Source organism: Elephas maximus, chromosome 20 (assembly GCF_024166365.1).
Source record: "Elephas maximus indicus isolate mEleMax1 chromosome 20, mEleMax1 primary haplotype, whole genome shotgun sequence".
Classification (NCBI taxonomy): domain Eukaryota; kingdom Metazoa; phylum Chordata; class Mammalia; order Proboscidea; family Elephantidae; genus Elephas; species Elephas maximus.
In genome coordinates this window covers 33,376,988-33,398,605 of record NC_064838.1, presented here as the reverse complement: position 1 = coordinate 33,398,605, position 21,618 = coordinate 33,376,988, and the positions used below count along the sequence as shown (strand labels likewise).

Sequence of the window (21,618 nt, the reverse complement as noted above, 5' to 3'; positions counted from 1 at the left end):
CTCTGACCTTCCAGGACCCATGTCTTTTTTGTCCTTAGATCCCCAGGAGAAAAAGATACGTACTTTCTTAGCAACTATGGGGAGAAAACCAATTTGGTGGCTGGAAAATGCTCGGAGAGACCATAAAAGGAGTTGGCTCAAAGACCTATTATATTTGGCTCATTCAGTGTTCAGTTGGAAACATTTAAAAATTGAGAGTTTTCATAAAAATCCCATAATTTTTAAGATCTGCCCACACAGATCTCCATGTCCCATCACATGGCTCCCACTGGTGGAACTTAGAACAAACTGCCTCCTTCTGGCAGGGCTTGGATCGTCCTGTGTGGCCACTCCCCAACACGGACCAGTCTTATTGCTAGAGGGATTCACTCATACCTGCCTGGGTTCTGGGGGCATCTGACTCGTGCCCCTGGCTAAAAAGCTGCTCGTTAGTTCCCAAGAGATCACTTTTTGGGGTTCCATGAAACCATGAGGCTAAAATGATAGTCATGTTGCCAACAGTGATCTGGGGTACCTGTCACTGGTGAGTGGGGAGTTCTGACCCAAGACCTACACTCCCAAAAGAAATCTGATGAGACATGATTGAGAAAGAGGCTCACTAGTATCTTCTGCCAGCACCAGTGTTCCAGGTCGCAGAGTTAGGTGGATCCGGTATAATCACTGCCATGGTGTAAATAACTAGATAAGGGTGTACGAGGGATTCATAAAACTTTTATTGATATGTTTATCATGCCAAAGAAAGTTGTTTTTTAACATTCAAATTCCATTTGAAAAGGAGGCAACAAGTGGTGGTTGGGATTCCAGCCTGCCCCTCCTGGAGGAGCTCCATGGTTACGAACAAGCATGCACATTCTACAACTATGCGGTTTGATCACTCAGAATTGCATTCTGGGAAATGCCTCCTAGAGGTCCCTTGTGGGATGCTATTTTGTGCCTTTAGTTGGTTGTAGCTGGGAAACAACAATAACGACAACAGCAAAAACAATTCCATCCTAAGACTTCTTAGAACATTTTTGGCTTTTTGAAATTAGTGACCCTCCAGGATCCATTACCACTCAACCTACAATCAATGTTCACGTTGCTCTCTGGCTGTCATGTCAGCACCTTAGGATGTCTTCAGCACACAATGGCTCTCCTCGGCTGGATCCTGTGGACTCTGGATGTGGGCGGGCAGCCCTTCAGGAGCGTTTCGATTTGCTGCAAGTTGGGCAGAGGAGCTGACCCTTGGTGATGATGTACGCCCGGCCACTCAGTTGCTGCTCGCAGCCCTCGCAGACAAAATGCTTTCGGTGCCAGGCCAGGTCTTCCACACGTTGGTAGTCCTCTGAGAATATTATCTGGGGAAGGGAGCAGAAGAAAATGCACAGCTCAGGTTTTGTCCCTAGGTAAAGACAGTGGACTAGGGACAAGTTGTAAAAGGGTGATTCATCCCACCCTATCCTTGTTTTGACTTTTAAATGCCTCCAAAGAGAAATCTGACATAAATCTGAGGCAGTAAGTATAGTATTTGGGGAGGGTTGTGGTTTTATCTTAGCTTCTCAAGTTGGAAACAATTATTCTCCATCACAGGAAGGTTTGACTTTTCTAGCATCTCTGATACTCTGTGGGCCAAATCCAAAGCCCAGTTGTGTTCTGAGACAGGACTACCCAGGTGAAGATAACATAACTAGAGCCATCCTTGAGGTGTCGCCAATGGTCAGTCTTTAAGAGCTTCAGAAGCTTCAAAAACACACAGGCTCCTTTGGGATTGGAATAAAGTGATGCTTTGGAATATATAGATAGGGAGGAACCACTGAAGCTCAGAAAGAGCAGAACAGCATATCCTTTAAATGTGCCCTCTGCTTTCATAGCCAAACAGGAGCCGGTGCAAGTCTTCACTTAGACACTTACTACCTTTGTGACCTTGGGGAAGTTGTTAACCTCCCATGCCTCAGTTTCTACATCTGTAAAATGGGATACAGATACTACCCATCACGTAGGGCTTTATGAGCACTAAACGAGCTAATATATCTGGACGGCTTAGATTAGTGACTGACACAAAGCCAGCACTATATTATCGTCACTGACTTCTCTGAGCTGTACTATTCTTAAATGTAAAATGAGGATAATAATAATCTTTCTCTAAAGGGTTGTTGTTACATTTAAATGGCACAATGCACATAGAGTACATAGCAAACTGCTGACCTGTGGTAAACCCATAAAAACCCAAATCCGTTGCCGTCGAGTCAATTCTGACTCATAGTGACCCTACAGGACAGAGGAGAACTGCCCTATAGGGTTTCCAAGGAGCGGCTGGTGGATCTGAACTGCCAACCTTTTGGTAAGCCCTTAATAAATGATAGTGTGGTTGCTGTGAGTAGATGGCAGTCCTCACAAAAATGAGGTTAGAGGGCAGTCTGATGAAGGTCCTTTTAAAGGACTGTTTCCTTCTTAGTATGCCCTGATAGCATGGTTATTAGGTAAGAGAACTGACTGTAGGGACTTTACTTGGAGACTAATACATAGAAGAAGGTAAGCAGTTTTGGCTTAATATGAAGAGATTTCTAACCATCATATGTGACAAAGATGAAGGTAGTGAGTTTCCTGTCACCAAAGGCGTAACTGCAGACAGCAAGTATTGTTATCGTAATTATTATTGTCATTATTAATATATCCTGGTGTTCCTCTGGTCTAAACCCACATCGGCAAGGTGACCTCCTCCATAACATCTCTATTATATTGTATTGTGTTATGTTATGTACAGTGTTATAGTATAGTGTGTTGTTGTGTTGTTAGGTGCCACTGAGTTGATTCTGACTCGTAGGGACCACATGTGACAGAATAGACTGCCCACAGAGTTTTCCAGGCTGTAATCTTTACAGGAGCAGATAACCAGGTTTTTTCTCTCACAGAACTGCTGGGTGCGTTCAAACTGCTAACCTTTTGATTGTCAGCTGAGCACGTAACTGTTGAGCTACCAGGGCTCCCTTAGTATAGTACAGTATATAATATGATATGATAAATTTTTTCATAAGACTAACAGCAGCTATCATTTATTATTTTCTAGATTAGGTGCTGTGTCGAGCATTTTCATGCATTATCCCACTTATCCTCATCGCAACTCCATGGGATAGATATTATTATCATTCCCATTTTACAGATGATAAAACTGAGGCACAAGAGTTAGGTAACCAGTTAGGTAACATGACTATTAAACGCAGAGCCAGGGTCTGAATGTGGGCAATCTGGCTCATGGCTACACTCCTATAATGCGTTCTCTTGAGAACAATAAGTGCCAGCCATTGTGCCAGAATAGTGCTTGACAGGGTCTATGTTCCTGACTCATCCCAACAGCCCCGTGGGGAGTTGGGACCAACACCAGCTCCATTTTACAGATGAGAAACAGAGGCTAGGAGTAGCTAAGCGAGGCCTGAGCCTTAGTTTTCCTATCTGTAGAATATGTCAGTTAAGCCACACTCTTGTTGGTCTCTGGGTTCTCTCCCATAGAAGTGGGGGTGCCCATCCTGCTGTTCAGTCCCTACCCTCTCCCCAAACTCACCTCATCACAGCCGGAGCACCGGGGTCTCAGGCTCTCACAGTAATGGCGGCCACACCAGGGTGCACCATCCTTCCAGAAGTAGATGAGATCCACCAGCGGCTCAGAGCACTTGGCACACACGAAGCAGGTTGGATGCCACTGCTTGCTGTAGCCTGCCCTGTCCGAGTAGACCACAGGGCTGTCTGCAGGGGCCACCCCCTTGCAGAGCTCGCAGACCTGGAGGACCACAAGGACATGAGGTAGTCAGGACAGCATAATGACATGGGTTCAAATCCCAGCTCTAGGCTCTTTATTCCTGGGTGAACTTGGGCAGGTTCCTATACCTCTCTATTACTCAGTTTTCTCATCTGCAAAGTGGGATAATATTGCCTACCTAATAGGCTGTTGTGAGGATTAAATTAAGTATTTATATAACAAAGTGATTCTCAAGCTTTTTGGTCTTAGGACCCTTTGTGATCTTAAAAATTATTGAGAACTGCAAAGAATTTTAGTTCATGTGGGTAATATGTACTAATATTCACCAAGAGAGATATTAAAACTGAGAAAATCTTAAACTTCTATTTATTCATTCATTTTGTATAACCATAATAAATCCATAGCATATTAACATAAATATTTGTTATTAAAAATAATATTTTCAAGACAAATTATATATAGTAAGAAGAGTGGCCCTGTTGTATATTTTTGCCAGTCTCTTTAATGACTGGCTTAATGCAGGACAGCTGCTCTCTCACAGCTGCTTCTGAACTGGATCTTTTGCACGAGGCTTGGCTTGAAGAATACGGAGAAAATCTGGCTTCACAATGACATGAACTTGAAATGGGAGGAGCATATTTTAATAGGCTTGCCAGATAATTGTGGATATTGTTCTTTGATACGACATCAAAATTCGAAAAGTCGTAGTTTGTCAAAAGTTAGGCGAAATGTGCAATCTGAAATGTTATCCATAAACCCTTCATATTCGATTATATGAAAAGCCATTGGCCTTTCAGTGGGTCTCTTACCCATGCACGATTACTTCTTATTTAACTTTGTATTTTAAAATCACGTTAGACTTACAGAAAAATTGTGAAGAATAGTAGAGAGTTCCCACACAATGCCTAGTTTCTCTATTAGCATGATATGTGTGTTAACATCTCCGCCACTCATCTGGCTGTCACACTGTGGTGGCTTGCATGTTGCTGTGATGCAGGAAGCTACGCCATTGATATTTCAAATACCAGTAGGGTCGGGTCACTCATGGTGGACAGGTTTCAGCAGAGCTTCCAGACTAAGATAGACTAGAAGGAAAAGCCTGATGATCTACTTCCCAAAGTTCAGCCAATAAAAACCCCATGGATTTAAATATAAAGAGAATATTGTCTGATGCGTGCTGGAGGATGAGCCCCTGAGGTTGAAAGGCACTAAAATAGCACAACAGAGGATTCAAACGTACTGACGACATGAAGATGGCGCAGTACTGGACAGCATTTTTTTCTGCTGTACATGGAGGTGCCATGAGTCAGAGCTAACTCAATAGCAACGAACAACAACAATTATTAACGTATGTATAACGTGGTACATTTGTCCAATTAATGAACCAATATCGACATCTTATTCTTAACTAAAGTCCATATTCTAGTCAGATTTCCTTAGTATTCCTACTGTCCTTTTTCTGTTTCAGGATCCCATCCAGGATATCACATTACATTTAGTTGTGTCCCCTTAGGCTCTTCTTGGCTATGACAGTTTCTCAGGCTTCCCTTGTTATTTATGACCTTGACAGTTTCGAGGAGCACTGGCCAGGTATTTTGTAGAATGTCCCTAAATTGGGATTTGTCTCATCGTTTTCTCATTTTTTTTATTGTTGTTAGGTGCCGTTGAGTCAGTTCCGACTCATAGCGACCCTATGCACAACAGAATGAAACACTGCTTGGTCCTGTGGCATCCTTACGATCGTTGTTATGCTTGAGCTCTTTGTTGCAGCCACTGCGTCAATCCACCTCGTTGAGGGTCTTCTTCTTTTCCGCTGACCCTGTACTTTGCCAAGCAAGATGTCCTTCTCCAGGGACTGATCCTTCCCGACAACATGTCCAAAGTATGTAAGACGCAGTCTCGCCATCCTTGCTTCTAAGGAGCATTCTGGTTGTACTTCTTCCAAGACAGATTTGTTCGTTCTTTTGGCAGTCCATGGTATATTCAATATTCTTCGCCAACACCACAATTCAAAGGCATCAATTCTTCTTCGGTCTTCCTTATTCATTGTCTAGCTTTCACATGCATACGATGCGATTAAAAATACCATGGCTTGGGTCAGGTGTGCCTTAGTTTTCACGGTGACACCTTTGCTTTTCAACACTTTAAAGAGATCTGTTGCAGCAGATTTACCCAATGCAATGCGTCTTTTGATTTCTTGACTGCTGCTTCCATGGCTGTTGATTGTGGATCCAGGCAAAATGAAATCCTTGGCAACTTCAGTCTTTTCTGTATTTATCAGGATGTTGCTCATTGGTCCAGTTATGAGGATTTTTGTTTTCTTTATGTTGAGGTGCAATCCATACTGAAGGCTGTGGTCTTTCATCTTCATTAGTAATTGCTTCAAGTCCTCTTCACTTTCAGCAAGAAAGGTTGTGTCATCTGCATAACGCAGGTTGTTAATGAGTCTTCCTCCAATCCTCATGCCCCATTCTTCTTCATATAGTTCCGCTTCTTGTATTGTCTGCTCAGCATACAGATTGAATAGGTATGGTGAAAGAATACAACCCTGACTTACACCTTTCCTGACTTTAAACCAATCAGTACCCCCTTGTTCTATCCGAACAACTGCCTCTTGATCTATGTAAGGGTTCCTCAGAGCACAATTAAGTGTTCTGGAATTCCCATTCTTCGCAATGTTATCCATAATTTGTTATGATCCACACAGTCGAATGCCTTTGCACGGTCGATAAAACACAGGTAAACATCCTTCTCGTATTCTCTGCTTTCAGCCAGAGTCCATCTGACATCAGCAATGATACTCCTGGTTCCACATCCTCTTCTGAAACCGGCCTGAATTTCTGGCAGCTCCCTGTCGATATACTGCTGCAGCTGTTTTTAAATGATCTTCAGGGAAATTTTGCTTGTGTGTGATATTAATGATATTGTTCTATAATTTCCGCATTTGGTTTGATCACCTTTCTTGGGAACAGGCATAAATATGGATCTTTTCCAGTCAGTTGGCCAAGAAGCTGTCTTCCATATTTATTGGCCTCCCATGTGTCTGTCAGTTTGTCGTACCATGGGGGCTTGCGTGCGTGTTGCTGTGATGCTGGAAGCTATGCCACCAGTAGTAAGATACCAGCAGGGTCACCCATGGAGGACAGGTTTCAGCTGAGCTTCCAAACTAAGACAGACTAGGAAGAAGGATCTGGTAGTCTACTTCTGAAAAGCATTAGCCAGTGAAAACCTTATGAATAGCAGCAGAACACTGTCTGATATAGTGCTGGAAGGTGAGCCCCCAGGTTGGAAGGCACTCAAAAGACGACTGGGGAAGAGCTGCCTCTCAAAGTAGAGCCAACCTTAATGACGTGGATGGAGTAAAGTTCGGGACCTTCATTTGCTGATGCGGCAGGACTCAAAATGAGAAGAAACAGCTGCAAACATCCATTAACAATCGGAACCTGGAATGTATGAAGTATGAATCTAGGAAAATTGGAAATCGTTTTCTCATTAGATTGGAGTTTTTGGAAGGAAGACCACAAAAGTAAAGTGCTATTCTCATTACATTGTATCAGCCCTAACCACTGGGCTGAGGTGATGTTTGTCAGGTTTCTCCACTGTAAAGTTACTCCCCACCCTCTTTCCATACTATTCTCTTTAGAAGGAAGTCACTGTGTGCAGCCTATACTTAAGGAGTGGGAGTTATGCTCCATTTCCTCGAAGGTGAAGTATCTACATAAATTATTTCTTCTCACTCCTGTTTGCCTGGTTAACTACCTTTCATTATTCAGATCTCAGACTTAAAGTTCTTTTGTTTAGGTGAACCTTCTCTGACCTCTCTCTAGGGGGAATCAAACCCACACTAAATGGAAACACCCTGAGGGCAGGAACCATACACAGTTATGCTTATCTTAATATATGCCCCGGTACCCAGCACATGGTATATGAACAGAGAATATTTGGAGTCCCCTGCACTCTAAGCCCACGCTTCCTACCTAGGGATGAATGTGGAAGACACTAATGGATAATGTATCTGTCTACACCTCAGAGATGCGTTTAGACTGTAGGCGCAGCAGCGAGCCAGCTCTAGGGACTTTCCTTGAGAATTCGCAGGCACTCTTCCCTTCGGTCTATAGACCAGGCTCTTTGCTAAGTGCTGAGGAATTCAACAGTGGCCCCTGCAGATAAGGTTGGAGCCCTCAGGGAGATGTAAACAGACAGGATAATTACACAGTGTGGTAAGTACTATGGACAAGATAAAAGGGTGAGGGATGAAGAGTGAATGACTTAGAGGAGTGAGTAGCAGGGGCTACCATAGCAGTTGCTCAGTCAAGACCTCACCAAGTCCTGAGGGGTTAAGAAACCAAACCTAACCAAACCAAACAAACAAACAAAAAAACAAGCTGTGGCTTCTGAGTCAATTTCAAATCATAGTGACCCTACAGGACAGAGTAGAACTGTCCCACAGGGTTTCCAAGGAGCGCCTGGTGGATTTCAACTGCCAACCTTTTGGTTAGCAGCTGTAGCTCTTAACCACTATGCCATCAGGGTTTCCAAGGGGTTAGGAGTCAGCCTTATTACTACTTGACCTTCACAGCAATCCTCTGGGTAGATAATGCAGGTATAGAGGGGATGAACCCATTTTACAGATGAGGAAAATGAGGGTCAGCGAGATGAAGTAGCTTGTCCAAAGGGCACAATCAAAAAAACAGCTGGGACTCAAACTTCAGTCCTTGACTCCATGGCTTCCTGTGGGAACTGAGCTGAGTCTCAGGGAGAGCCTAAAGTCCTCAATTCAACTCGGGTTGTTCCTGAGCCTCAGTTCTAAAAAAGACTTCATGGGGAAGGTAAGATTTCAAGATTTGACGTAGCCCTTTTCCCAAGAGCAGATGGAGCTGGGAAATGTTCATTCCTTCAACTATTTATCCATCGCACATTTATTAAATTACCTGTTTGTACCCTCTAAAGACTAGGATCTTGGCATTTTCAATCCATAAAATCTTTTGAACCAGTTTGGAGCTATCCCCTGCTCCTCAAAGTGCCAGTGATAATGGTGACAATGGTGATGATGATGATGGCTATCATGTTTTTAGGGCCATCTCTATGTCCTGCACTGTGCTTAGGACTTTTCACTCATTATTAATACCTTAAAAGTAGATCATGAGAAAAGGAAGACAGAAGAAGAACTGATGTGTTCAAACTGTGGTGTTGGCAAAGCATACTGAATATACTGTGGACTGCCAGAAGAACAAGCAAATTAGTCACAGAAGAAATACAACCAGAATGCTCCTTAGGAGTGAGGATGACGAGACTTCAGCTCACTTACTTTGGACATACCATCTGGAAAGACCAATCCCTAGAAAAGCATATCATGTTTGCTAAAGTAGAGAATCAGCAAACACGAGGAAAACCTCAATGAGATGGATTGACACAATAGTCTCAACAATAGACTCAATCATAATAATGATTATGAAGATGGCACAGGACTGGGTAGTGTTTCATTTTGTTGTACATGGGGTTGCCATGTCCTGCAGCCAATTAAATGGCAACTAACAAGAACACCAACAGAATCTAGAGAGCTATTTCCCCTTTTAGAGTTATTTTCCTCTTGGGAGATCACTATTTCCCCATCTAGAGGTGGTAAAAATGAGGTTCACAGAGATTCAGTGATTTTCTCAATAACACAAAGCTGATTGGAGGCAAAGCTAGGCCAAGCCTGCCTCTAATCCAAGGTTCCTTCTTTTACACCAGGGGTCATAACTACAACCTATAGGCCAAATCTAACCTCTGCCTGTCCTTGTATGGCCTGTGAGCTGAGAATGGATTTTATACTTGACCTCTAATTAAGTGAAATGGTCCCCTCCAAAAAGAATTCCATTTTTTCATTAAATAGACCTGCATTACAAAACACTGTGCTTTTGTTATTATTATCATCATTACAGTGAAACCTGTGAATGCTGGAACTCGACGGGATTGCCTTGTTTTTCCAGGTTTCACAAGTTTTCTGCTTTTGACAAGGTGTAGTCTTATACTTCGCTATTGCTTGTTTTAGTGAAAAATATTTGCGTTTTCCTTCTCTGACAGGTTTCTGCCTTACATAGGTTCTGGCTTTCGTAGGTTTTACTGTATTGTTGTTATATTTTGAACTTTATCAATGAACCTTTGTGGAAATTTATTGTCTGTCTTGTTACATAAAGTACTTATGTGATAGAACAGATTTTGGATTTTGGCCCATAAAGCCTAAAATACTTACCATCTGCTCTTTACAGAAGTTTGCTGACCCTGGCTTTAGATGATAACTCTAACTTGCTAAGCACTAACTGTAAGTCGACCAAATAGAAATATTTATTGTTTTGCCATGTAAAGATGGGGAGCATGCATTAGAACTTAAACACTTAGTATTCTTAATTTAGGAGTCCCTGGGTGGTGTAAACAGTTAATGTGCTTGGCTGCTAACTGAGAGGCTGGAGGTTCAAGTCCACTCAGAGGCACCTTGGAAGAAAGGTCTGGTGACCTACTTATAAAAAAATCAGCCATTGGAAATCCTATGGAGCACAGTTCTACTCTGACACACACGGGGTCACCGTGAGTCAGAGCTGACTTGATGGCAGTGGGTGGCAGTGGTAGATTCTTAATTTACTCTTGTATATGAAGAGGAAACGAGAGTCAAAGTGGGAAAAATTGGGGATAGAAAACCAAATTACAAAGAAAGTCCTTATACTAAGAGCAGTCTCTAAGTGTAGTAGTTGTTGAATAAATGTCTACATGAGGAATGTATTTGGTTAACTGGGCATATTTTGACCTGGATCCTAAGAATGGTCCTTAAAACGTGTTGGATTTGTGGTTCTAGTTATGCCCATGAGCTTGGATGGTGCGAGTCTTCCTTCACCAAATAAAAGCCTTGTTCCTCTTCACATGACTGAGTTCCCACTCACTTGGAACTCATCAGAGGGTCTAACCCAAAAACAAGGGATGAGTCAGCATTCATTTATTTTTACCATCTCTTCAGCACAACTGGGAATTGTAACCTATTTGGCAAGGAGTGTTTGAGTACAAAGTGAGTTTGCTGTCTGTCTGGCTTCGAAGTGCCTGGAATGAAATTTCCAGCCCTTTCCTCCCACACAGAAGGAACTTCCTCTCCGTTAACCAAACTACCAAGTATAATATCACCGTGAAGTCGGTGGGTCTCCAGACGCTGGTTCCCATGGAAGCAGGGAAAGGGAGAGGGATATAAATGCATCTGGATTTGTCTGGAGAGCATAGGCAGGCACCCCATAACATGCGAAAGGAAGTAGACGGATATGAGGCCAGAAAGGCAGTTTGGGGTGACCATGGATGGCTTTGAACCCAGTTAAAGGTTGGGACTTGACCCTGGCAGCAATGGGGAGCCATTACTGACTCTTGAGGTGAAGAGTGCTAGGTCCTGATTTATAGTGTAGGGAGACAGCTCCAAGGACAGTGTGGAGGAAGGGAAGAGAGACTCCTGCTCACAGAGCTTGGTCTCAATCTTCTCACCTGCCTGAAAGCACTCTGCCAAGCACCTCTCTGAGGCATCTCTCCCGTTGCTGCTCTCCCCAGGGTCCCTGATTCTTGGCCTCATGAACAGTGTCACTGCTATTTTATGAAAACAAAGGCTCCTGTAATGAGCCCTGCCAACATGTGTCAGGGACTAATTTTCTCTTCTTGCCTCCAAGCTATTTTCTGTATCCCTTTCCCTGTTGTCTCAAAGGATGAGAGATCCAAGGGTGTCCTGGGTGATTGAACAGACTTATTTTTTTTATATATGGTGGTAGCCTCTCGGCTACCATAAACTGGTTGGCAACCAATAGTCAGAATGCCCATGCCAGGCTTGGGGTCTATGATGCTGGCCTCACCTTTCTCTGCACAAACTTAATCCCTTACCACAATAATTAGTTCACAATTTTTAAATTGTGGTGAATGGTTAAGAGACAAGCTATCAAGTCAGGCTGCCTGGATTCATAGCTGTGTGACCTTGGGCAAGTTAGCTAACCTGTCTGTGCCTTGGTTTCTTACCTGTCAAATGGGGTTACTAATAACAACAATCTCATAAAGGCTGTTGATTGGAATAAAAGAGATTACTAATTTAATGAGCTTTATAAGGGCCTGGAAACCCTGGTGGCATAGTAGTAGTTAAGAGCTATGGCTGTTAACCAAAAAAAAAGGGTTGGCTGTTTGAATTCTCCAGGCGCTCCCTGGAAACTATGGGGCAGTTCTACTCTGTCCTGTAGGATTCCATGAATTGGAATCGACTCAATGGCAATGGGCTTGGTTTTATAGGGCCCAATAATGATTAACTAAAACCCATTATCCTCACCTCATTTCTCCTTAGAGATGAGAAACTTGAAGCTCAGATGGGTTAGATCACTTTCCTTAGATAACAAGGACATGTGGAAGCCAGGGTCTGACTTTGGTTTGGAGGCTTGGGTTTCCTTTCCACGATACCATGAACATGTAGACTAGCAGGGGGGTTATTCCTCTCATTGAGGAGTTTTGTGTTTTTCCATCTCAGTTCTCTCCATCTGTGCCAGGCCAGAGAACAAAGTGCTACAGACGTGTTCATTCACCTGTTACTATCCCAGACCCAGCTATATTTAGTTCCTGTCTTGGCAGGACTGCTCCTTTCCTCCCTAAACCAACCCCTGTAAGACAGAGTCCTCAGATTCGAGCATGCCTCAGTATCTCCTGGGGTGCATCTTAACACAGATCGCTGGGCCCTGATTCAGTAGGGACACAGAGTTTGCAAGGTGCCAGGGGAGGCTGACGTGGTCAGGAGACCACACCTTGAGAACCACTGCTCTAGAGTGTTAAAAATCGACCTTATCCCTAAAGCTCAGCAAAAATGACGTTGTCAATTTGGTTCAAATGATATCGCCAATCGGCAAAAGCAAATTTGCATTCCTGAAATGTTTAAATTCTAGGCTTTTTTTTTTCCTCTCACTTTGTTTTATAATTTTACTTTAGATGAAGGTTCAAGGAACAAACTAGTTTCTCAGTAAACAGTTAGTGCATGTATTGTTTTATGGCATTGGTTAACAACCCCACGACAGGCCAACAGTCTCCCTTCTCAACCTGGGGTCCCCTATTACCAGCTTTCCTGTCTCCTCTTGCCTTCTAGTCCTTGCCTCTGGCCTGGTGTGCCCCTTTGGTCTCATTTTGTGTTATAGACCTGTCTAATCTTTGGCTGAAAGGTGAACCTTGGGAGTGACTTCATTACTTAAAGCTAAAAGGGTGTCCGGGGGCCATACTTTCAGGGTTTCTCCAGTCTCTGTCAGGCCAGTAAGTCTGGTCTTTTTTTGTGAGTTAGAATTTTGTTTTACATTTTTCTCCAGCTCTGTCTGGGACCCTCTATTGTGATCCCTGTCAGAGCAGTCAGTAGTGGTAGCCAGGCACTGTCTAGCTGTACTGGACTCAGTCTGGTGGAGGCCGTGGTAGATGTGGTCCATTAGGCCTTTGGACTAATCTTTCTGTTGTGTCTTTAGTTTCCTTCATTCTAGGCTATTTTTAAGAAAGTGAAAAGGTGCTCATTCTCAGGTTCCTTTCTCTATTAAGGAGGTTATGTAGTCAAGCAAATGTTCCTGGGTGACCCAAAGAGTTTGCACTCAACTACTAAAGGTTGTCAGTTCAAACCCACCAAAGAAGAAGGGCCTAGGTGATCTGCTTATGTAAAGATTATAGCCAAAAAAGACCCTATAGAGCAGGTTTACTCTGTAACACATGGGGTTGCTATGAGTCAGGTCAACTCGATGGCAAAGGATTTGGTTTTCTTTCGGGTTTTGTGGTCAAGTAAAATCCCGTAACATATGGGATTATGTTGAAAGGCCCAGAGAAGAATAATTTATCATTAGCAGATTGGTTGGCTCTTGTTTATACTTACAACTTACTATCTAAAATCAGTGCTTGTTCACGAGAAATGCCTTGAACATTTGCCATATGACCTTGTTCACAGACTGTTTTCCGCCTTGGGAGAGGAGGTGCAGAACAAGCCTTTCTGTTATAGGTAGAACAAATGTGATATTTTCCCCTGTACCAGTGAAGTTTTGTTCTGTCCTGTTCAAATGGTGGGAAATTCTCAATGAAAAGAGTCTAAACGCAACAGCCCACCACTCATCTGTCAGTTTGTCAAACTGTCGTGACTTTTTTGTTGCTATGATCCTGGAAGCTATGCCACTGGTATTTCAATACCAGCAGGGTCACCCATGGTGGACAGGTTTCAGTGGACAGGTTCCTAGACAGACTAGGAAGAAAGGTCTAGCAATCCACTTCTAAAAATTAGCTCACGAAAATCCTATGTATCACAACAGAATGCTGTCTGATATAACGCTGGAAGATGAGCCCCCTAGGTTGGAAGGCACTCGGAATACACATTAGCTGCAACAATGGACTTGAGCATACCAATTGAGTATGAAGATGGCGCAGGACTGAGAAATGTTTTGTTCTGCCATACATGGGGTCACGGTAAGTTGGAGCTCACTCAATGGCAGCCAACAATAACAACAACTGAAAGAGTTTTACTATTCCGTACTTTGAACCTTTGCAACTGTAAACAACTGCTTTGAGAAAACCGAGGAACATTTTAGATCCAGCTGTCTCAAAAGCTAAGACCCTGCAGGGCTGGGATTCCCTCAGTCATGGTATGTTTAAATCATGTTGACAAATTCTGACACTTCTCCCACAAAGAATGAGCTTAATTCCCTTCCTGGAATATGGCCTAGCCTTACTGACACACTTCTACAGAAGAGAATATGGTGGAAATGATGCTGTATGACTTCCCATGGTGGGACACAAAAGGCAATACAGCTTCCATAGGGCTTTCTCTCAGTGCACACACCTTGGGAGCCCTGACGAAAACTGGTGGTTAGTAGTAGAATTCTCCCTTCCATGTAGGAAACCTGGGTTTGATTCCTGGCCAGTGTACCTCATGCACAGCCACCACTCGTCAGCGGATGTTTGCATGTTGCTCTGATGCCGAACAGGTTTCAGCAGAGCTTCCAGACTAAGACAGACTAGAAAGAAAGGCCTAGTGATCTACTTCTGAAATTCAGCCAACGAAAACCCTATGGATCACAACAGTCTGATCCACAACCGATCATTGGGATGGCGCAGGGCCCAGCAACATTTCATTCCACTGAGCACAGGGTCGCCATGAGTCAGGGCCAACTTGGTGGCAACTAACAACAGCAAAGAATCCTGAAGCATCCATACCAGGGTGACCATGTGGACACACCACACAGAGATAGAGGGAAATGCTTAAGGAGCCCCTGCTGGTCCAGACCCAGCTGTTTGTTTCTCCCTAGCACTTAGGACCAGACATGTAAGTGAAGGAGCTTCAGGAGATTTCAGCCTCAGCCTTCAAGATGCCCCAGATGATGCCAAATGGAATGGAGACAAGCTGTCCCACTGAGTCCTGCCCAAATTGTTGACTTGTGACAACAAAATGAATGTTGTTGTTTCAAGCCACTAAACTTCAAAGTGGTTTTGATATGCACCATTGGATAAAGGGAACATCAAACTTGGGTATGCGGAATTATTAAGACTTCTGAAATGGAAGTAACCCAGACACAAACTGCTTTAGGCAACAGCAGATTAATGACAGTGGCCGAGAGTTACACGGCCAAAGAACTGCTTCTAAGGACCAAGCTGTGTTGGCCTGCAGAGAGGGAGGAGCAGATATGGAGAACCCTCTAAATCAGCAATGATCTCTCCGTTGGGGTTGCCAGAAGTTCTGTCATTATCATGCCATTTTCTTCTGGAAGGCTCTTATCCAGAGGCCTACCCAGTCTAAACCCAGAGTGCCTTGTGAAAATCTCACTATTACGATACAGTAAATATTAACACAAGAGCCTTGAATTCAGGTGCTGGTTTCTTTCCAACATAAATGCTCAACAATTTATTTATAAACAGCTTCTCCCCATTTCCTCTTATGGTGATTATTCACCATCTTTCCTTTGCAGCCTCATACATCGTGGAGTATTTTCTTTTTCTTCTCCAGCCTAGCATCGTTTCCAGCATCCTTCGCACTCCTGTGTTCTGTTCCCCCGTGCTCCAGTCTTCCTGAGGCTTGGTGTGGCTGGGTGGGCAGGCTGGGCAGGCTGGGTGTGGAACAGTTACAGTCACGGGCTTTGGAACAAGGTTAGTACCATGGACAAAGGACACCTGGGATAAGTCACTCACTTCTCTGAGCCTCAGTTTCCTCATCTGAAAACAAGTGATAGTCTCTGGCTCATAGAAAATGCTTTGTTGTTGTCGAGTCATTCCAACTCATGGTGACCTCAGATTCCAATGAACCTCTGGGTGGGGTTCAAACTGCCAACCTTTCCCCTGGTAGCTGAGTGCTTAACTGTTTGCGCCACCCAGGGACTCCTTACACATGGTAAAATTGGCTACTACTATTAACCAATTGCCTCACCTTCCGCCTCTTCTTGGGGCTCTCTGCTAAGTGAGGTAAAATGCTAGGCATTTCTGAGTAAACCTCTCTCACTCATTATTTGGGGAGGTGTGGGGGGAATGAAGTCAGGAAGGGTTCATAAATGCTACATTTGTAAGAGAGAACGTCAATATGTCCTCAAATCCAGCCTTGACAAAGGTGTGCAGGGCTGGCTTCCTGAGAAAGAGGCAGCATGGTCCGCAGGCTGAGTAGGCAGCAAGTCTCTTATGTGGTCATCTCTACTGGCATCTCTATTTCAGTGGCTCCCAGTGCCTGGAGCCACAAGGGTGCTCTGGAAATGGGAGCTTCCATTATCTGGACTCTGGTGGGCTTGGGGTGAACCACTCAGCAACTAGATGACAAGACAATATCCTCAACTGTGTTTTTTGACTTTTTATTTCATCTACGACCCACAGTAGGAAATACATTCTATGTCCTCATCAAGCACACACATAAGCACAAATTGAAACAAAGTTTTACAGACAAATGTTTACTGCCCTACCCCCCATCTTTTTAATTTGGTTGTAGCGCTCTAAATTGACTTTACTCTCACTGATGAATTGTGGCCTGAAGTTTGGAAAACACTGTTTAACTTTGCTAAGAACGTCTCTGAATTTCCTGGTAAGATGGAGGATAATATACGGTTAAGTCCTTGGCTACTTACTGAAAGTTAGTGGTTTGAATTCATCCAGAGACACCTCAACAGAAAGCCCAGTGATCTGCTTCCAAAAGAGCACAGGCCACCGCCTTGAAAACCCTTTTGAGCACAGTTCTACTCTGACGCACATGGGTCGTCATGAGCTGGGATGGATTCAACAGCAACTAATAACAATAGCAGCGGGATAATTCTTATTAAGCAAAATGACATATGTAAAGCCTAGGTAGTAAATAAATGGCAGATGATGACATCATCATCATCATCATCATCATCGCTTAAACCAAAAACCAAACCAGTTGCCACTGAGCCAGCTCCAACTCATGGTGACCCCATGTATGCAGAGTAGAACTGTACTCCATAGGGTTTTCAAGGTTGTGTTCTTTTGGAAGCAGATCACCAGGCCGTATTTCTGCAGTGCTTCTGGGGAGGTTCCAACTGCCAACCTTTCAATTAGTAGTCGAGTGCTCAACTGTTTGCACCACCCAGGAACTCCTAACATTGCCTAAACCAAAAAAAAAAAAAAACCAAACCCACTGCCGTTGAGTCGATTCTGACTCATAGCGACCCCATAGGACAGAGTGGAACTGCCCCATAGAGTTTCCAAGGAGCACCTGGCGGATTTGAACTGCCGACCTCTTGGTTAGCAGCCATAGCACTTAACCACTACGCCACCAGGGTTTCCATGCCTGTAATAAAGCCCCAAACCAAACCAAATGCCATCCGGTAGACTCTGACCCATGGCAACCCCACGTGTGTCAGAGCAGAATTGTGCTCTGCAGGGTTTTCAGTGGCTGTTTTTACAGAAATAGATTGCCAGACCTTTCTTTCGAGGTGCTTCTGGGTAGACTTGAACCTCCAACTTTTTGCTTAGCAGCCAAGCATGCTAACCATTTGCATCACCCAGGGACTCCTAACTTATAATAAAAAACTAAAACTATTTTTTTTAATGGTTCTTCTAATCTGGGGGTAGACAAACTACATCTCGTGGACCAAATTCAGCCCATAACCTGTTTTTACAACTACAGTTTTATAAGGACACAGCCATGCTCGCTTATTTGCGTACTGTCTATGGCTGCTTGCGTGCTGCAGTGCCAGGCTTGAGTATTTGTGACTGAGACTATATGGCCTGCAAAGACTAAAATATTCAGACTGCCCTCCACACACACACACACACACAAATGCTAACTCCAGTTCTAGTCAATGGAATATTACGCAGTCACTCCAGAAAAAAAAAAAAAAAAGATGCTTGAGAAGACTATGTGGCAACATGGAAAAGTATTTATAGCATAAAAAGTGGGATAAAGGTAATTTTCTTTGGGAAAAAAATTATTCTTTAGTATCCTTAAAATATCTTCATCATAAAGAAGGGGAGCCAGATGTTAAAAAACCTGGTAACCACAGTGTCTGCCCACAGGTGTCTGGAGGAGGGCAGGAAGTGAGGAGTGAGGATTCACTGGCCAAGCGCCCCCAGTACCCCCGGGACAGAGGGTGGCAGCGTCTGTCTCTGGGCCCTCCACTCTCCAGTCCTCCAGTTTAGACAGGCTCATAGGGTGGGCGGTGGTTTCAAATTCCCAGAGAGGAGCTGGCAGCAAAGCCAGCCTGCCCAACCCACAAGCCAAACATCTGCTTGGACAAAGACTTGGAAGTCCTGCGCCCACAAATATGTACCTCTCTGTGGCTGGAGTTGCTGAGCGGCCAACTGCTGTAAGTTTCCATCAGAGAGGCAGGCTTTGTGGAGGGTGGGGATGGTTCTCCTACCCCTCCTCTGTGCATTCTTCTGGGGAGATGGGGGCAGGGGGCCAGACTGTGCTCTTCAGGTCCCTATGGGTCATTTGGGACCAAATTAGCAATACGTTGTGATTGCAAGGAATGTCTCAATGTCTCTCAATTTTTGCTTTTCCTTCTAGCTACTCTCTTTGATGTAATTACTTGGCCTGCAGAAAGGGTGGCATGGGGAAGGGGCAAGGCAGCAGAAGCTCCTAGCGGCAATAATTACTTGTGAAGAGTGGAGATTACAGCCCATGCTGTGTTCTGGCTTCTTGTCCCCTTTCTTCAGTTACAAGTATGGGGTGTGGGGAAGGGCGGAAATTCCTGGGCAAAATGACCGTGCCCAGGAAACCTGTATATTTAATTTCCGAGAAAATCTCCAGTAAGCTGTCTAAATGCTGGGGAATGGTTTGGTGGAGCTGTTAACAATCAAAGCATTAGGGTCATTGCCCACAGGGCTCAGGCTTTCATAAATTCCATCCAGGTGAGAGAGGTAGGAGTGAAGGGCTTGGAAGGTGGAGAAGGGGCTTTTGCCACACTGCTGTGACATGGACCATGTGGCTGGTGTTGGCAGCCCCCAGGCCATGGAACTTTGCAAAGCTTCCAAGACCAACAAGAACCCATGGTGGGTAGGGTAGGGAAGTCCTTCTGTTGGTTGTTCTTGGCTGACATGCAGATAAGAAGCCCCCAAATGCTTCACTGAGCTGGGACTGAGTTGCTGAGCTACTTGTCCCCAGCATGTAAATATACACATTGACATGTCCTTGCATAGTGGCCCCCGTGCCCAGCCCCCAGCCCCAGGACTGCTCAGGTGCTATGTCACTGGTGAATCCCAACAGCGCCATTCACCCCTCTCCTGTTAACCTCTCTGTGTCTCAGGTTCCTCATCTGTAAAATGGGTATAACAACCCCAACCTCCCTCATTGGTTGTTCCAAGTGGTTGAGGAGGTTAACTATTAGGTTTCTCACCCCTACCCCACCCCTGCATTCTCAGCTTGTCTTCTCTCCCCCACAGCCGCCCCTTCCCACATCACCCTCTCCCAATCCCTGCCCCCTACCCCCACCCACCCTACACAGCAGGGCAAGTGAGGGAAAGAGCAAGGGAGGTTAAGTGGCTTCTGTTTCTAACTGTCCTTACTGATTTGAAGGGCTTCTTTGCAGTGACAGTGGGTGAGTTATTATCTGGGATTTTTCTGCAGTGTATTTCCTCATGAAGAGGGATTGCTCCGCAGGATTGGTGGCTGAAAGCATTTCCCATGGTGTCCTGCTTCCCCTAACACCTCAGGGTAATAATCACACTCACAAAGGTCTGTTCTGAGGTGCGCGTGGGCAGCCTCAGCTCCTGGGTTCATTTGTCAAGTAGACAGGTGTGCCACGGCTAATTTAGGCTGCCTGTCCTGTTGGCTGAGCCTGTCTGAAAGCTTGGTCTGAAAGCTGGGGTGGGGATGCAGATGTGCTAACTATAGTCAATGTTGGGCAGACCTGGCCCTTCTGATGGGGCAGGCTCAGGCTGCATTGCTCCCGCAGCCTCTCTGGCCCGGAGGTTATCTGGCTTCCTTCAGCTCCCAGGCTCCAGCGGGAATTCCACACGGGCCGCAGACTTGGAAAAGCCTGTCGGCAATAACTGCTCCTCTGACCTGAATAAACGTTCCTCTGGGGACAGTTTGGTGGAAAGATTGGGGTGGAAGGACTTGGCAGTCTGACCCTGCAGTCGCTGAGCTCTGAGTCTCCCTCAAGCCCTCAGGGGAAGAAGAACTGCCTGACAGAATAGGTTGAGCACATTTATAGAGATGATGACACTGAGACAACAGTTGGGAGCACGTGTGCCTCACAGTGCTAAGATTTAGTGTGGGTTGAGGAGAGGGGTGCTTGAGGTGGGGTCTAAAGTAGGGTGTTAGACTCGCTGTCAGTGTTTCCAGAACCATCCATGGGCAATTTAAAGGGCAGGGGAGTCCTTGGGTGGTGCAAATGGTTAAGCATTAAACTGAAAGTTTGGAGGTTTGAATCCACCCAGAGGTGCCTCGGAAGAAAGCCCTGGAGATCCACCTCTTGAGAAAATCAGCCACTGAAAACCCTAAGGAGCACAGTTCTACACACATGGAGTCACCGTGAGTTGGAGTCAGCTCACAGGCAATGGTTTGGTTTTGACTTTTTGGAGAGTGCTGGGCAACATCCTCCAAGTTGGGCTCCTTTGAGATACTCTGCCAAAAAAAAAAAAAAAGCCAGGACCCAAATAAGTCTGGAAAACCACCATGCTATCATCTCTTGGACACTCACTATGTACCAAATTGGTGATATCATTTTTGCTGACCTTGTCTATAAGGTCATTATGGTTCTTAAGTGTGGGCCCCAGACCAGCTTTAGCATCACCAGGGAACTTGTTAGAAATGAAAATTCTCAGGCCCCAGCCCAGACTTACTGGGTAGGAGACTCTGGGATGGGGCCCCACCATCTGCGTTTAACTAGTCCCTGCCAGGTGATTTTAGTTTGGGAACCATGGCGTTAGCCTATCAAAGGCTCTAAGAATTCTTGTTATTAAGAAATCCATTTAGTTTTGTTTACCCTCATGTCTCACAAGGAGTCCATGGATGGTGCAGATGGTTAATGTGCTCAGCTGCTGACTGAAAGCTTGGAGGTTCGAGTCCACCCAGATGTGCCTTGAAAGCAAGGCCTGGTGATCTACTTCTGAAAAATCAGCCACTGAAAACCCTTTGGAGCACAGTTCCCTGACAGGCGTGGGGTCACCATGAGTCAGAGTCAACTCAATGACAACTGCTTTAATGTCCCCTAAAGTTACATGACCACATAACCCTTTTACAGCATAACATCTATTAGCTTTCCAAAGAACATGCTTCGGGAAATGAGAAAGAACAGAGACTTCAGAGTCTGAAAGATGCCTGGTGGAATCCCAGTTGTGAGACCCAGACCTGGAAAGGCACATACTGACTGGGTTAATGTAAGCTTTAAATCAGAGACTACAATCTTTGGTTCAGAACAATGCTCATGACAGTCATGGTGGCACGATACGTTTGT

The 21,618-nt window shown here is 44.7% G+C and overlaps 1 protein-coding gene across 1 annotated transcript in view; it reads right to left on the bottom strand.

The window, feature by feature from the left end:
• Positions 1-667: 667 nt before the first annotated feature.
• The window catches only part of LMCD1 (LIM and cysteine rich domains 1), an 81,686-nt gene continuing 60,735 nt past the window's right edge, over positions 668-21,618 (bottom strand). The window contains exons 5-6 of the mRNA XM_049861949.1: positions 3,539-3,754; positions 668-1,337 (exon numbers count right to left, since the gene is read on the bottom strand). Coding sequence (XP_049717906.1) covers positions 1,179-1,337; positions 3,539-3,754 — 375 coding nt within the window. The 3' untranslated portion in view covers positions 668-1,178. The remainder of the gene's footprint in view (positions 1,338-3,538; positions 3,755-21,618) is intronic.